General features: G+C 60.0%; 1 protein-coding gene across 1 annotated transcript in view; it reads right to left on the bottom strand.

The window, feature by feature from the left end:
• Positions 1–451: 451 nt before the first annotated feature.
• FBLN2 (fibulin 2) overlaps positions 452–17,387 on the bottom strand; it is an 83,403-nt gene continuing 66,467 nt past the window's right edge. The window contains exons 9-18 of the mRNA XM_079122241.1: positions 15,807–15,947; positions 12,505–12,639; positions 11,470–11,607; positions 10,068–10,211; positions 9,821–9,949; positions 9,607–9,732; positions 7,415–7,531; positions 6,844–6,972; positions 3,266–3,389; positions 452–862 (exon numbers count right to left, since the gene is read on the bottom strand). Coding sequence (XP_078978367.1) covers positions 505–862; positions 3,266–3,389; positions 6,844–6,972; positions 7,415–7,531; positions 9,607–9,732; positions 9,821–9,949; positions 10,068–10,211; positions 11,470–11,607; positions 12,505–12,639; positions 15,807–15,947 — 1,541 coding nt within the window. The 3' untranslated portion in view covers positions 452–504. The remainder of the gene's footprint in view (positions 863–3,265; positions 3,390–6,843; positions 6,973–7,414; positions 7,532–9,606; positions 9,733–9,820; positions 9,950–10,067; positions 10,212–11,469; positions 11,608–12,504; positions 12,640–15,806; positions 15,948–17,387) is intronic.

The following is a 17,387-nucleotide window of genomic DNA, read 5'->3' on the forward strand; positions in this document are numbered from 1 at the left end:
GCCAAGCTGGGGAACTCTGTGACCTTCAGGTCAATTCTGTGACCTGTCGAATTCGGAGAAAAGAGAGGAACCAAGAGGCATTTTACTTTTTTTACTTTATAAACCTTTTGTGCTATTTGATTTCTTTTACAAGGTAGCTGTACTACTTTCATAATTCAACAAACTTAAAAATACAAAAAAATAATAATAAGAGTAAAGAACTCATCACAGTGAAACATGGAATGGAATGTCAGCTTTGGGAACAGGCCCTCCAGTTGCGTCCAGAAGTCCCCCAGGGGGTCGCTGTCCTTCGGGTCTGCGCGGTCAGGCCGGGTCCAGCATCCGGGCCTTTGCAGTGGCTGACCTTGGACTTGGCCGGGCCTCCGGCCAAGAGGCGAGAGCGGCCTCCCTGGGGGCGCGGAGGGCCCGGACGCGCGCGGAAGTGCCGCCAGCCACACGGAGTCAATGCGCAGTCACGCGGGCGCCTCCGGAGGGTCCAGCGGAGCCCGGCCGGGCAGCCGCGCCTCAGGGGGCGAAGGCGGTGAAGAAGATGTGCATCTTGGCCAGGAAGGTGGTGACCGAGCCCTGGCGCCAGAGCTTCATCTCCACGTCCAGCGCGAAGTCCCGCGGCTCGCGCACGGCGCGCAGCAGGGACACCACGCCGGTGTGGGCGCCGAGGCGGCGCGTGCCGAAGTAGCCCTCCTCGTTGCCGCGCGGGATGCTCAGCGAGATGGCGTCGCCCGCGAAGGCCGGCGCGGGCCCGATGCGGAAGACGTGCGCCGGCACCAGCAGGCCGGTCTGCAGGTTGAGCCGGTAGTGCGTGATGCGCGCCGGGGAGCCCTGGCACTCCGCGGGGTCCAGGCACGCGGCGCGCTCGCACTTCCTGCGGGGACAGCGCCCGGTCAGCCGCCCGCGGCGCGCTGGGCACTCACGTTCCGTCCCGTCCAGGGCGGCGGGGACGCGCGTCCCAGGCACCCCGTGCCCAGGGCCCAGGGAGCGGCCCCCCACCAGGCGCCCGCGGCGCGCAGCCCGGACCCCAGCCCCGCACCACCCCGCGGCTGCCCGGCCCCCGGGGCAGGATGAGGGCCACCCGGGTCCCAGGAAGGCGCGTGGGGACAGCGCCGCACGGGCGGCTGGCACTGTGCCTGTGCGTGAGAGAGACAGAGAGAGATGCAGAGACGCAGAGAGAGACAGAGACAGGGATAGACAGAGACACAGAGACAGATGCAGAGACAGACACAGAGAGACAGAGATGCAGAGACACAGAGACAGAGATGCAGAGACAGACACAGAGAGACAGAGATGCAGAGACACAGAGAAAGAGATGCAGAGACACAGAGAAAGAGATGCAGAGACAGAGACAGATGCAGAGACAGGGACAGAGATGCAGAGACAGAGAGACAGAGACAGACACAGAGACAGAGATGCAGAGACACAGAGACAGAGATGCAGAGACAGACACAGAGAGACAGAGATGCAGAGACACAGAGAAAGAGATGCAGAGACAGAGACAGATGCAGAGACAGGGACAGAGATGCAGAGACAGAGAGACAGAGACAGACACAGAGACAGAGATGCAGAGACAGGGAGACAGAGATGCAGAGACAGACACAGAGAGACAGACATGCAGAGACAGACACAGAGAGACAGAGATGCAGAGACACAGAGAAAGAGATGCAGAGACAGAGACAGAGATGCAGAGACAGGGACAGAGAGACAGAGATGCAGAGACACGGAGACAGAGATGCAGAGACAGACACAGAGAGACAGAGATGCAGAGACACAGAGAAAGAGATGCAGAGACACAGAGAAAGAGATGCAGAGACAGAGACAGAGACAGAGATGCAGAGACAGGGACAGAGATGCAGAGACAGAGAGACAGAGACAGACACAGAGACAGAGATGCAGAGACAGGGAGACAGAGATGCAGAGACAGACACAGAGAGACAGACATGCAGAGACAGACACAGAGAGACAGAGATGCAGAGACACAGAGAAAGAGATGCAGAGACAGAGACAGATGCAGAGACAGGGACAGAGATGCAGAGACAGAGAGACAGAGACAGACACAGAGACAGAGATGCAGAGACAGGGAGACAGAGATGCAGAGACAGACACAGAGAGACAGACATGCAGAGACAGACACAGAGAGACAGAGATGCAGAGACACAGAGAAAGAGATGCAGAGACAGAGACAGAGATGCAGAGACAGACACAGAGAGACAGAGATGCAGAGACACAGAGAAAGAGATGCAGAGACACAGAGAAAGAGATGCAGAGACAGAGACAGAGACAGAGATGCAGAGACAGGGACAGAGATGCAGAGACAGAGAGACAGAGACAGACACAGAGACAGAGATGCAGAGACAGGGAGACAGAGATGCAGAGACAGACACAGAGAGACAGACATGCAGAGACAGACACAGAGAGACAGAGATGCAGAGACACAGAGAAAGATGCAGAGACAGAGACAGAGATGCAGAGACAGGGACAGAGATGCAGAGACAGACACAGAGAGACAGACATGCAGAGACACAGAGAAAGAGATGCAGAGACAGAGACAGAGACAGGGACAGAGATGCAGACAGAGAGACAGAGACAGATGCAGAGAGACAGAGACACAGAGACACAGACAGAGATGCAGAGACAGGGAGACAGATGCAGAGACAGACACAGAGAGACAGACATGCAGAGACAGACACAGAGAGACAGAGATGCAGAGACACAGAGAAAGAGATGCAGAGACAGAGACAGGGACAGAGATGCAGAGACAGAGAGACAGAGACAGACACAGAGACAGATGATGCAGAGATAGCAACACAGAGACACATGCAGAGAGATGCAGAGAGATACACAGAGAGAGATGCAGAGACAGAGACACATGCAGAGACAGACAGAGAGACACAGAGAGGCACAGAGATAGACACAGAGATGCTGAGACACAGAGACAGAGAGATGAAGACAGAGACAGAGACAGAAAGACAGGGAGACAGAGACACAGAGAGAGACAGATGCAGACAGATGCAGAGATGCAGACAGAGACACAGAGATGCAGAGACAGACGCAGAGAGACAGAGACAGAGATGCAGAGACGCAGAGAGAGGCATGAGATGTCCCGGGTTCTCCTCCTCTGCACTGCCCTCTCTGCAAGCTGCCATGTGCACCCGGACACGGCCGTCAGGGGCTGTGAAGGACAGGAGGTGGTGGAGGCAGGCCGTCCCTGGTCCTGGGCAGCACAGAATCAGCACAGGCTCCCTGGGGAGGGCAGAACTGAAGGGGCGCTCACGTTTCCGAGACTTGGATGTAGTTTGGCGGACAATCAAAGCGCAGGCAGCGGAAGCTGCCCTGGATGTTATGGCAGGTCTCGGCCTCGGAGCAGTTGTGGGTGCCCAGGGCACATTCGTCCAGGTCTGGGGGCAGAGAGGAGGGCCGATGAGAGGGGTCCCCAGACCCCAGCCTGAATTGGAGGACACAGTCCCTCTGGCCCTTCCACAGGGCCACACTCCTGCGGGACAGCTCTGAGCGGCCCCAACAACCTAACCCTAAGCCCACCCCAGGGCCTTTGCACATGGCGTGCAGCTGTTGGGACGCTTTCCCCGCATCTTCCCATGCTGCCCTCGCTCTTTTTCAGGTCTCAAGTCTCAGATTTCCTACAGCTGTTCTCTTTCCACTCTCCCCTCGCCAGGGGCTCTGGAAGAACAGGGTTGTATGTCCCTGTCATCCCAGGCACCCATAGAGCTGCAGAGAACAGAGGCTCAGGCTGGGGTTGGGGCTCAGCGGCAGAGTGCTTGCCTAGCGCGCGGGAGTTCGAGTCTCAGCACCCACGGAAATCAATCCATCAATAAAATAAAGGCCCATCAACTAAAAAAGGTTAAAATAAATAAATAACGAACAGAGGTTCAGTACACACACAGTAGGACCCGCCACCAGTAAATAGAAACCCCGGGAAGCACGGCTCCAAAGTCCGCTGACGGACAAGGCAAGAGGCGCGCATTTGCAAAGCCCATCGGGTGCACAGGCCAACGCACGCAGGGACGCGAGCGCCCGCAGACAGGTGCACAGAGCCACAGAGGGGGCCCGCTCGGGACACGTGCACCCTAGGATCAGACAGACCCAGGGACAAGTCAATCCAGAAGCTCAGAGAAGTGTGTGTGTGGGAGAGAGGCAGACAGACAGAGATCCATAGGCGACCTGCAGAAAGATCAGATGCCTGGCTTTTGCAGGATCCACTGCTCAGTTCAGAAAGGACAGCCTCGGGACGCCCCAGGGGCTGTCCCCAAGTGATCTTTCAAGGGCTGCAGTTTTGTTTCCCAGTCCCCCACAGTAATACTTTGCCCAAATTTCTCCTGCCTCCATGCTGACCCTAACCCTGTGCTGGGAGACCTGGTTTCCTGAAACCCCAGGGAAACTAAGATTCAGAGAGGGTTAGAGTCTTCACAGTCACACAGCAGTCGTGGGGGCAGCCGGGCTGGTCTACTTGGACGTCAAAATCTAGGATCCACCAGGCACAGTGATGCACGCCTATCATCCCTGCAGCTTGGGAGGCTGGGGCAGGAGGATGGCAAGGTGGAGGTCAGCCTCAGCCACTTAGCCAGACCCTGAGCAACTCAGCGAGCCCTGTCTCTAAATAAATAGAAAAAGGGCTGGAAATGGGGCTCAGGGGTTAAGCACCCCTGGGTTCAATGCCCAGTACAAAAAAAAATCTAGGATCCACTCAGACGCCAGGATGATTCCTGACAATAAAAACCACCACGTAGTCGCAGTAGCAATAACAACGACAACCAACCTTCCTGCAGAGTCTACCCCTGACGTTCCTGTGCTCAAGGCCTTCTGCACTCACGGCAGCCCCGGGAGGCAGCGATTGGCTGGGCTGGCCGCTGACCAATCCGCTGAAGGCAGAGCTGCTTCCAGCTCCTCAGCCTGCGCCCTGGGCTGCCCACACTGGGACCCAGGGGCCTGGACTGGGCAGGGCAGGAATGGGCGGAGCCGCTTTGCTTCTGCCCTGGGCCAGAGCGGATGAACATGACCAGAGGCGGGGGAGGGTCCCAGCGGCCAGTGGCTGTGCCTGGCCTCACCAGGCTCACAGGAAGCTCTGACTTCCTTTTTTTTTTTTTTTTTTTGGTACCAGGGACTGAATCAAGGACACTCAACCAGTGAGCCACGTCCCCAGTGCTTTTTATATTTTATTTAGAGACAGGGCCTCACTAAGTGGCGAGACTGGCCTCCAACTTGAGATCCTCCTGCCTCAGCCTCCTGAGTCACTGGGATGAGGCATGTGCCCAGCTGTATTTGTCTCTATTTCTTATATTGGGGATTGAACCCAGGGTTGCCTAACCACAGAACCACATCCCAGCCCTTATTTATATTTTATTTAGAGGCAGGGTCTCACTGAATTGCTTCCAGCCTCGCTAAGTGGCTGAGGCTGGCCTCCAACTTGCGGTTCTCCTGCCTCAGCCTCCCGAGCAGCTGGGATAATAGGTGTGCGCCACTGCGCCTGGCAATTTTTATTTTTTAAAATATGTCTAACCCACATGTGGTTGAATCTGTGGATACAGATGGGGTCAGGGGCACCCAAAAGCAGCCCTGAGCGGGCACGTGCCCAGCACCCAGGAGACGCCTCTGGCTGCCACCCCAGGTCCAGGTGGACATCAGTGTGTCCCCTGGTGGGGGCTGGGAGGGGAGGGACCAGGGAGAGTCGCCCTGGATCCGGGCAGGTGTCCGGCCTGCTGGCCTGCGGCGCTTCTAAGAGCACAGGTCTCCACGGCGCCTGAGGGAGCGTCCCCAGCAGGGGCCCCGCCTGGGCTGGGACACTTGGCAACCGTGATTCAGAACATGAAACCGACGTTCTCCCAGCTGCGCTCACGGAGCTGCCGCGTCCCAAGTTCACAAATCAAGGCGCCTAAGGCTTCGTCCGCGGCCAGGGCTCGGGTGACCTGAACCCAGCGGGCCTCGAGCTGGCCACCCGGGTCTCCCGCGGGGGCTCTGGCTTACTCTTCCTTTTGTCCCCCTTTTTGTTTGGTTTGGTTTGGTTTAAACATCGACCTGCAGTAACGGATCCCTTTGCATGACGGCCGGAAACCAGAGACCCTGGTGGCTCTGGTGGCGTCTGTCGCGCCCCGTGCTGGGGCCCCGCCCTGTGTTCTGTCCCTCGCTGGCCGACACCTTTGATCTCAGGCTCCGCTTACCGGTCGCAGCCGCCTGCCTGCCGCGCCCTGGGCGAACTCAGAGACCTGGTCGCTTAGGACCTGCTTTCCTGGACCAAGAGGACGGTCTGAGCCAGAGCCCTGGCCACACCCTGAGCCAGGCCACAGCAGCCTCTCAGCTTGAGGTCGCTCTTCTTCCGCGACCTCTCTGGACACTCCCTTGCCTCCTTAGAACCACCCCAAAAAGCCGGGTGTGGTGGTGCATACCTGTCATCCCAGCGGCTTGGGAGGCTGAGGCTAGAGGATCATGAATTGGAGGCCAGCCTCAGCAACTCAGTGAGACCCTGTCTCTAAATAAAATCTAAAACGGGGTTGGGGATGTGGCTCAGGGGTCGAGTGCCCCTGAGTTTGATTCCCAGTACCAAAAAAAAAAAAAAAAAAAAAAAATACATACATCACCCATGGAATCCCTGTCCCATTTCCAGGGCAGAGTCCAGAGCTGAGTCCAAGCCTGGAAGATTCTAAACTGGATCAAGTACAGTAAGATGACTACTTTCTTCCTCCCAGACATAGACCTCTATTAATATGACCACTGGTGGCACTGGCCATTCTCTGCTTACGTACTTAGCGTAGTGCTCCAAGTGCACAGCAAGCCGTGGGAGGTTTCCCGGCCTGCTTGGAGCCTCGCTGAGGCCCGGGGAGGCAGGGGCCCCTTGCTTACCCTTGCAGGACCTCCCATTGGCTGTCATGGCGTAGCCCTGCTCCGGGCATGCACACTGGTAGCTCCCAGGCACGTTGAGACAGCGGAAGGTGCAGAGGATGCCCGCGCCCTGAGCGCACTCATCAATGTCTGTCAGAGAGAGGTTTGGCCTGTGGTGAACCCCGATGCACGTCCAGATCCCAGCCCCCGAGAGCCTGTCCCTGTCACCGCCATGGAGACACAGCTCCCAGTCTACCAATGAGGAAGTGGAGGAGCATTTCCCAAGGCTGCTCCTCGGGCCACTGCGTAAACGCTTCTACCAGCTGCGAACCCGTCGGGTCCCCCCCGCGGGCCTGCGCGGGCTCCCAGCCCGTATCTAACCTGACCCTTCATCCCGCTGAGGTCAGGACCACATCTCCCGTTTATAGAGGAGGAGCCCGAGGTCAGAGTGGAGAGGCCCTGTGCCCAAGAGAACATCCCAGGAGACTGAAGGGCTGGGACCTGAACTTCTACCCATAAACCCCGGTACATCCCCAGCATCCCCTGCCCTGGAGCCCGGGGAAGGGCGCACGGAGGCAGAGCAGAGACCCACCTGTGCAGGTGTGCCCGTCCTCTGCCAGCTGGTAGCCCTGGCGGCAGTAGCACTGGTAGGAGCCGTAGATGTTGGCGCACTCCTGGCTGCACCGCAGGGCCTCACACTCGTTCACGTCTGCAGAGACACGGGCTGCTGCTCAGGGCTGGGGTCCTCCTGGACCAGGGCAGAGGCCGGGCCTCCAGCACATCTGGAGCCTCCTCTTGAGGACCTGTTAGTCCTCGCCATCTTTGGGCCAGTGGAGAACCGGAGGCCCAGGAAGGGACAGGGAGCCAACCAGGGACAAGCGGCAGAGGCCAGCCCAGAGTCCCCCAGTGGGGAGCTTGGTGCTGCCCTACTGGGTGCACACAGCACCTGGTACCGATGGCTCTGGTGGCGTCTGGTCACCTAGGAGCTGACAAAGGCCTAGTATGTACACCCCTGAGCGAGCACAGAAGTGAATCCATGGAGAGCCAAGGACCAGGGCCAATGGGACAGCTCCCCAGCTGACGCCAAGCTGCTGGCAGAAGGGCTCTTGTCTTCTGCTCATTCAACTAAGAACTGCCAAGGCCCTACTATGTGCTGGGCCTGGGGACCCAGCCCTGAACAAGATGGGACAAGTCTCTACCTGGTGGAGCTGACACGTATGCAGAGAGACAGGGCTCGACAGGAGTGAGATGATAATCAAGTCACACCATCACTACATCCAAAGGTAGCCAGCGAGCCCGGCATGGGGGCGCACGCCTGATCCCAGCAGCCAGGGAGGCTGAGGCAGGAGGATGGCAAGGTGGAGGCCAGCCTCAGCAACTTAGCCAGGCCCTGAGCAACTCAGCGAGACCCTGTCTGTAAATAAAATCCAAAAAGGGCTGGGGGTGTGGCTCAGTGGGTTAGCACCCCGGGGTTCAATTCCTAGTACAAAAAAAAAAAAAGTAGCAAGTACTGTGGAGAAAAGAGAAGGGACAGGGACCGGGCTGTGCTTGGGTGACGCTGGCCTGCGGCTTCACTTAGTGATCAGGGAGGAAACCCGAGGGGGCGGGAGCGCCTGGGGGAGGGGCCCTCCAGATGGAAGGCGTGGCAGGTGCCGAGTCCCGGGGGTAGAAGCGTGCCCGGGGCTCTTAAGGGAGAGTAAGGAGGCCAACATGGGAGGTCCGGAGGGGCCCACGCAGAGCAGGCAGGGCCTCGAGGCTGCCGTGGAATCCTCAGGACCTCACTGCGTGGGTGCTCAGGAGACGGCATGTCACCGCACTGAGCTCTGAGCTTCCGGGCGGCCAGAGCCCACCGGGCCTCTTGGAGGCCGGAGCATCCAGCGGCGTGAGGCCTAAGAAGGGGGTGAGCAGGCAGGGCCGCCCACCCCGCAGGGCCCACAGCAGCCTGCGTGAGAGGCGCGCACGCCGTCCGCACCAGCAAACGCGGGAAGCGGTGAGGGCGCCAGGTTTGTTCAAGGGAACGCCACCGTCTCTGCGACGGCCAGGCCACTCAACGCCCCCACCCCTGCGCTGGCCTTGGCCATGGAGGGCAGCTCTTCCTCCTGACCAGGAGGCTGGGGGGAGGCGGCCTCTGCAGGGAGCGGCAGATTCCCCGCACCCTGGAAAGACAGTGCCAGGCGAGCGGAGCCAGGGAGCGCCCTCCGCTGGGCTCAGGCCCTCAGCGGCCTCCGTCCACGCCAGTCCCCACCAGGCCCGGCCCAACCGAGGAGAGAACTTAGCTTCTCCGTTAGCCCTGGGTGTGCCCCACCGGCATGGGCGCCGATCTCAGAAGCCAGACCCTGGGCCGGGCCCTGCCTGTGCCTGGTTGAACGCACGGTGTGTTCTGGAAGAGTTTAAACCCAGCCGGAGGCCGTGGCTCACGCCTGTCCTCCCAGCAGCTCGGGAGGCTGAGGCAGGAGGCTCGCAAACTGGAGGCCAGCCTCAGCACCTGAGCAAGAACCCGTCTCTATACAAAATCTAAAAAGGGCTGGGGTGTGGCTCAGTGGTTAAGCGCCCCTGGGTTCAATCTTGGGACCAGAAAAACCAAACCCAGAAGTTTCAATCCACCCACCGCCATACAAACCGGTGCGTTCCATTAACGTGGACGTTTCTGGGTTTTGGGAAGCCAGGGAGATTGGGCCACCAGGGACTCAGAGGCTGGCGGCGCCGCCCAGTGGGTGCTGCGTGGCCGCTCTGACCGGCACGTGCCCACCCCGCCTGCAGCCCGGGCCCGGGCGGGCGCAGTACCTTCGCAGTGCTTGCCGTCCGCGGCCAGTCGGAAGCCCAAGGCGCAGGCGCAGCGGTAGGAGCCGGGCGTGTTCTCGCACGTGTGCTGGCAGAGGCGGCCGGGCGACGCCCAGCACTCGTTCACGTCTGCAGGGGCGATAGGGGCGCGGCATGGCCAGGCCACCGTGTCCACCAGGGTCCCGCCCAGGGCGACCCGCGAGCCCGCCCCACCTACCGACGCAGGTCCGGCCGAAGGCGTCCCTCTGGAAGCCGGGCTTGCAGTCGCAGCGGTAGGACCCCGGGAGGTTGTGGCACACCTGTCCGTCGCCACAGCGGTGCACGCCTGTCTCACACTCGTTCACGTCTGGGGGAGGAGCAAGCGGAGCGGCCTTTGTCCTGGGTGCGCCCTCTGGGTGGCCTCTTGCAGGTGGGCAACCCTGGGCAGGCGGAGGCTGGGAGGCCCGGGAGGCCGGCGGCCTTACCCACGCACGCGGAGCCGTCCTCGTTGGCGTGGTAGCCGCGGCGGCAGACGAGCGGGTTCCTCTGGCACGTGTAGGAGCCCACGGTGTTGACGCAGCTGAAGCCCGTGCGGCACGGCTCCGCCAGGGACGTGCACTCGTTGATGTCTGGAGAAGCGGGGGTGCGTGATGGGAGAGCCCGGCATGGGCCCTTCCCCTGCTGCACTGGGAAGTGGCCAGTCCCCGACTCCCTGGGCTTCCAGGACAGTCCGGCCCACCCCTGTACCACTGGGCCTGCCAACCCTCCTTCCACACTTCAGGCCTCCGCAGCTACCTCCAGGCACAGCCTGCCACAGGGCCTTTGCACAAGCTGCCCTGTCTCCTTGGCCCACACTGCCCTCTAATATTTTCATAGCTGGCTTGTACACTTCCCCAAGTCATCACCATGAGGAGAACCTTCTGGACCATTCTAGGGAGACCAGACTTCTGGACAGCATCTGTCCTTCCTCCTCTCCCTCTGCATTGCTCATTCCCAAGGCTGACTGTGGCCTTGACCATTCCTGTCCAGGGCTGTCAGCACTCTGCTTTTTATCTCTGGAGACCAGTCAGTAGCTTCTGGGGAGTTGGGACCTCCGGGCTCTGTGGCTGAGCCAGTGGCTTTTTGGAAGAAGTTGATGATGGGTGGGGAGAGTGGGAGTGTGGGATCTCAGAACCTCTTGGGGACGAGAACTGGTCCAACACCCATCAAACTGCAGCCCTCAGGCTTGGGATCATTCTAGAAAGTCTCACTAGCATTTTTTCTCTGTCTTTTTTTGTTGTTGTTGTTGTTGTTGTTACTGGGAATTGAACCCAGGGGCGCTTAATCGCTGAGCCACATCCCCAGCCCTTTTTATATTTATTTAGAGACAGGGTCTCACTGAGTTACTTAGGGCATCGCTGAGTTGCTGAGGCTGGCCTCCAACTTTCCATCCTCCTGCCTCAGCCTCCCGAGCCACTGGGATGACAGGAGTGTGCCACTGTGCCTGGACCTCACTAGCATTCTTTGAAAAGGAGTTTCATGAGTCTGGTGTGGAGCCGTGGTGTGAAACCGGTGTCCTGGTTGTCTCTGGGCGTGTGTGTCTGTACCAGGTCACCATATCAGTCATGGGTGGGATTTAAAAATATTCGATATGCAATCTTCCAGCCCAATCCCACCAAAGCCAGGGGACAAACAGCTCAGCCAGGACGGGAGGGCTCGGGAAGAGCAGCTAGCATTCCACAAGCGTCTCCTGGGGCTGGCCACTGGACATGCCCATTCACAGGTGGAGACAGAGGCCGGGAGAACAAGAGGGCGAGCCAGGTCCACCCGGCCTCAAAAGCACGTGGAGCCCCTGACGCCTCCCCGAGAGCCCGCGGTCTGGGCAGCTGCAGACGCTGCCCCACTCACCCACGCAGTTGCCCTCGGGGTCGAGCAGGAAGCCCTCCATGCAGCGCTGGCGCGCCTGGCAGTAGAAGGAGCCCTTGGTGTTCTGGCACGTGAAGCCCGCCTGGCAGTTGTGTGTACCCATGGCACACTCGTCCACATCTGGCACACAGAGGCCCGGTGTCAGGGCAGCCCCTGCGCCTCAGGCCAGCAGTCCTGCCCACCCATGCGCGCCCTCAGGACGCTGGGAGCATCTCAAAGGTCTGCAGATCCTCCTGCCTCAGCCTCCGAGCCTTTGGGACAGGCGCGCACCACCACGCCTGGCGCGTTAACACCGCGTGGCAATACGGCAGCCCCACCCTGCGACTGCCACTGCTCTTGAGCACACCCCGAGCCCATCCTCCCTCGCTCCACGGTCCTCCAGGCCCTCCGCTCCCTCTGCCTGGAATACCCTTTCTAGTAGCTTCCCATTATTCAGGACTCCAGGATGACGTCACCTCCACTGGGGGCCTCCTCGGACCCGCCCCTGGCACCCAGAAACCTGCCAGGCCCAGAGAAGCAGCTTGGGAAGTGTCTGCTCACACAGCTGGAAGACCCCCCTCTCCTTAGAAGGCTACAGTGTTTCCGGTAAAAGGGACAGAAGTGATCCTGGGGGGGGGGCTCTATCCCAAAATGCCGAAGGGAACCAAAATGTGGTGAGGGAAACGATTGGCACTGCCAGCAGGAGGTGGCCTCCCCGCATCCATCCTGACTACGCCGTGCTTCTGCCCCAAACACCATCTGTGGGATCCTTCCTGGGCAGGAAACCTCGCAAGAAAACTCTCTCCCCTCCTCCTCCGAGGCTGGGGCTGCGGGTGGGGCTGGCCAGGGGCGTGGCTGGGGCTGGCCAGGGGCGTGGCTGGAGCGGGAGGAGCCAATCAGGGACGTGGCCAGGGGAGGAGCAGAGCCATGCTAGGAGAGGCGTGGCCAGGGGTGGGGCGGAGCCAGAATTAGGGCGTGGTCAGAGGTGGGCGCGACGGGGCAGGGCTTACCCCAGGTAGGCCAGGCCCAGTCCCTCACCTGTGCACTCGCCATCCTTGAGGGCGTAGCCGGGCTCGCAGGTGAGTGCCTTGTAGCAGCGGAAGGAGCCCACGGTGTTCACGCAGTGCTCGCCCCGGCTGCACGTGTGAAGATCCGTCACACACTCGTTGATGTCTGCAGGGAGAGCGAGCGAGGCTGGCTGTCACGGCCTGCAGGGTGCTCCGTGTCCAGAGGCCGAATACCACCAGGGGATCTCAGGCCACCAGGAGGCAGGACGCTCCAGACCCTGTCCTTCGAGGTACTCACCATCCAGGAGGGGCCCGGGGCGGATGTCCCCTTAGCAGGCCTCCCTTCATTCAACAAAGATTTATTAAGCACCAGCCGTGTGTCAAGCACGCTCTTGGCAAGAGGGACAGGTCAGTGACCAGGGCGAACAGACATGCCCACCCGCGCTGAGCAGACGCTCAGATACACCAGTGCACACGAGGAGGATGGTCACGAGTGTTACGGAGAAAAGGAGGACATGACGCAGGGCCGTCTGCAGCACGATGTGAAGAGGACATCTGGACAAGAATTTTGAAGAGGTGACAGAAAGAAGCCAAACTGATGGTCCAGACAGAGGGGACAGCTGTGTGAGGGCAAGGACCAGTCAGTCAGCAGGTGCGGCTGCAGGGGACAGAAAGAAGACTGAGCAGATGAGGCCAGGAGGAAAAATGGGAGCCATAGTGGGCTCCCAGCGGAGGAGGGAGGGTCTGCCTTGTTTGGCAGGGCGTCCTGGCTGCAGGTGGAGAACAGACTGGGGGTGAAGATGGTCTGAGGAGGCAGAGGTGTCTGGGAGCACCAGGTGGAGGCAGAGGCAAGCTGTCAGAATCTAGAAACACTGTGGAGGCAGAAAAAAAGACATTCACTGATGAATGAGGCCAGAAAGAGCCAAGGGGTGTACCAAGCTTCTGCCACAGCTTGAGATGGCGGGGCCGCGTCTGCAGAGGGACAGCTGGGAGCAGCAGGCCTGCAAGGGGACAGTCTGGGAGCCCTTGGCCGTAGGAGCCGAGGAAGGAGCTGGAGACACGCGTCTCTGCTTACCAAGGCCGCCAGGTGGAGAGGCTCAGACGGCTAGGGGCGCCTCGGGGAAGGGCAGGCAGAGCCGCAGCCCAGGAGTGGCCCTGGGGATACTCTGGGGATAGGGTGGCCGGGGAGGGGAGCAGCCACCCAGGCTTCGGGGCCTACCTGATCTTGAAAGGCCAGCCAGGTGGGGACCTTCAAGCTGCACCTCCAAGGAGGGCGAGGGGGAGCAGGTGGCTAGCGGGGTGGGGGCAGAGGGGAAGGGACCCTCCCCAAATCACACGTGAACCAAGCTGTGACTGGTTCACTGGCAGCAAGCAGAACGGAACCCGGAGGGCCTGGCGGTCTCCCGGCTATTCGATCCTGGGAGCAGGGTGCACCCTTCCCCTGCCATCTTCCTGCAGCCCAGGCCGCCTGGAGCACCCTCCCCAGAGCACCAAGAGACACGCTGCATACCTCTAGTGCTGGGGCACTCACTACCTCTGCCGGTGGCCTCAATGTAATATATTTGTAGAAAAATTATAACAACACCAAAGCGCTAGCAGTTCTTACATGAACTCACTTTTTTTTTTTTTTTTAAGTTTTGTACCAGGGACTGAACCCAGGGGTGCTTCACCACCGAGCCACTTCCCCAGCCCTTTTTCTATTTTATTTAGAGACAGGGTCTCGCTGAGTTGCTCAGGGCCTCGCTAAGTGGCTGAGGTCAGCCTCCAACTCTCGATCCTCCTGCCTCAGCCTCCCGAGCTGCTGGGATGACAGGAGTGCACCACCGTGCCTGGTCTGACTCCCAATCCTGAGGTGGGGGCTATCATCTCATTCCCCTGTGGCCTGCCCGGGTTAATAAACACACGCGGTACAAACAAGAACCACAGAAGCCCCGCGGAGACGCTTGTAGATGTACATATAATGGAAAGAGTGAGCGGCCCTCCATGATAAGACGAACACACAAACGAAATGCAGGCCCAGGCTGTGTGAGGTGTAGGAAGAAGGAAAGAGGCAACGAGAAGGTGTGCTCATAAATTTTGCTGAATGGAATGTGCTGTTGCTATTTTATTTCCTGAACCCATTTCCCAGCTGCCGGGGGCCCCTTTGAACACGGGATCGTCTTCCCAGGCCACCTGGGAGCCGGCACACTGAGGCGCGGCAAGGAGAGGGTGTCCTGGTGGGGTGTCCGCAGGCCCAGGTGGGATCTGCCTTCCCAGACAGACACACACAGCCCCGACCCGCACAGGAAGAGCTGGCCAGCCGCTGGCAAGCAGGATCAAGAGGGCACATGTTGTGCCCATGGCTAGAGGCCTGGGGCAAACATGTCTGTGGCAGTCGCTCAGCCGGCACCCGGGCCTGTATGCCCAGCAGCAGAGGGTGACCACGGAGACATGTCCAGGCCTGACATGGTCTCCAAGCACAGAGAAGACATACGGGGGTCCGGTCCCGTGCCTTGAACGAGCTCTGTGCAGACCCTGCCTCTGCGCCTCCGTCTGGGCTGTTCCTTCCACCCTGCATGCCCTTCCCGGTTTCCGAGTCCTGTCTCTCCACGGGGATCAGGGCAAATTCCACGTGCCCCAGTACGCCCCGATGCCACCAGTGAGCACACCCCCTCTGCCGGTGTCTGGGCTGCAGCATTAGCCACTGTGTCCCCGGCCCCTGTTCCTTTGGGTCTATGTCTGCGTAGGGACCATTAGCTGTAAAAACCAACGGCTTTGGTTTCCTCTGAAAAGGACCCAGACGGGAGCACCCAGGAGCACCCGGGAGCTGTAGACGCTGGCCACACCGGTGCAGAGGGGCAGGCCTGAAGAGCCGTGACCCAGCAGCCTCTGTGACCGGGCCCGGGGTCCAGGCCCCCCCTCCCCTGAGCACCACGGAGGCGACAAGAGGGCAGCTCAACTGCTAGGGCCACCCAGCAGAGAGCGGCAGACGACGGGTGGGCTGTCCCCCGCCTCTGCCCGTGCACCTCTGCAGGAGGTTCTAGATGCTTCCCAAGGATGCAGGCGGCTAAGGCGGCCCTGAGCTGTGGGCACCCGGTCATCCCCAAAGGAGATCAAGAGCAGCTTCCTCGTAACAGACGAGGAAACTGCGGCCGGGAGAAGGCAGGTCATCTGTGCCAGGTCACGGGGCCAGAGCACCCAGGCCACCCCGCCTGGGGGCACATTCTGCTGCATTTTCTGACTCTCTGGGACCTCCCGGAGGAGAAGCGGGACGGGGCGCAGGGTGCCGGCTGGTGACAGCTGCAGCGCGGGCGGGCGTGGCGAGCAGAGCCGAGGGGGCGGGGCCTGGCTTACCCACGCACGTGCTGTGCGCGTTGAGGATAAAGCCCTCCGCACAGAGCAGCGTGTGATTGACACAGGAGAATGATCCCGGGCTGTTCACACACAACTGTCGCCGGCTACAATCGTGAGTGCCCAGCAGGCACTCGTCTTGGTCTAGTGCAGCGACGGGAGGAAAAAGAGGGTCGTTAGAGGGGCGTGGCCTGCGGCCGAGCAGCTGGTGACAGAGCCGTGGAGGGGCAGGGACCGACCTGCTGCTCCAGGGCCTCCCAGTCCATCCGTGGGACACGGAGGCTCCAAGAGGGGTCTTGGACCCAAGTTGGAGTTCACAGAGCCCGGGAATCATTGTGGGCCCCACCGCCACAGGAGCACGAAAGGGAGGCTCAGAGAGGGCAGGCAGTCCACCCAGAGTCACACAGCGGGGCAAGACCAGATGCTAGCTCCTACCCGCACGCTGAACCTGCCCCAAGTCCTCACACCAGAAGGGGCTGTAGAGCCCCGTGCTCAGGGGGCCGGAGTAGGGGCAGCTCTGCTGGCACTGTGGGGCTGTGGTCTGTCCAAAGGGGGATGGGGTGTGGGCCACTTGGGAGGCAGATTTTACCAAGCTGCAAGAGGAACCCAGGATCGGGAAGAGTTTTAAAAATTCTTGAGCTTGGCATGGTTGGCGTTTCATTTGATTTTTTCTTTTTATTTATTTATTTATTTTTTTAACCAGGGACTGAATCCAGGGGCGCTTACCCACTGAGCCACATCCCCAGCCCTTTTTCTATTTTATTTAGAGACAATGTCTCGCTGAGTTGCTCAGGGTCTCGTTAGTTACAGAGGCTGGCCTCCAACTTGTGATCCTCCTGCCTCGGCCTCCCGCTGGGATTATGGGCCTGCACCACCACCAAGCCTGCTTTCATTTGATTATCCTAAACACAACAGGCCAGGGCGGAGCGCGTGTACCCTCAGGGTGTCTGTCTGCCCTCTGGTCAGCACCACTCGGCTCTCACTGCCAGAGGACCAAGGGAGGCCTGCAGACATATGGACACTGGCCAGTCGTCATGGCCACCAGAGGCACAGTTGGGCTAGGCCCTTGGCCCTGGGTCGCTCATGGGGGCCAGGCCCAAAAGAGTCCTGACCCAGAAGCAGTGCCTTCCTCATGTCCTCAGGGTCCTGGGAGGTGACAGGAAGCATGACCCAATCCTGAAACCTGTCCCCACCACTGGAGAGAAAGTCCTGCATGCTGCCACCATGCAGTGTGATTCAGGCAAATCTGTTGCCCTCTCTGGGCTCAAAGGATAGTTTTGGTGCACATCAGACCCCATCTCAGCAGAAGAGGTGGACACAGGGCGGCTTCCTATTGGAGGGAAGGGTGAGGGGTGGAGGCCGCTTCTGGGTGCTACTCTTACACCAATACCACACTGCCTTCCTCTGTCCCTCTTCCCTACCCAGGGCTGGAACATGGAGGGTCACGCTGGTCACAGACGAACTTCAGGCACACACACAAGGGTGACCTTCAGGGAGGGACAGGGTAAGCTGAAGAGTGGTCCACAGGCCAGCAGCCACCACATCACTAGGGTCCTTGTTAGAAATATGAGGACCTGAGCCAGG

Source organism: Sciurus vulgaris (genome assembly GCF_902686455.1).
Source record: "Sciurus vulgaris genome assembly, chromosome: 19".
NCBI classification, from domain to species: Eukaryota; Metazoa; Chordata; class Mammalia; order Rodentia; family Sciuridae; genus Sciurus; species Sciurus vulgaris.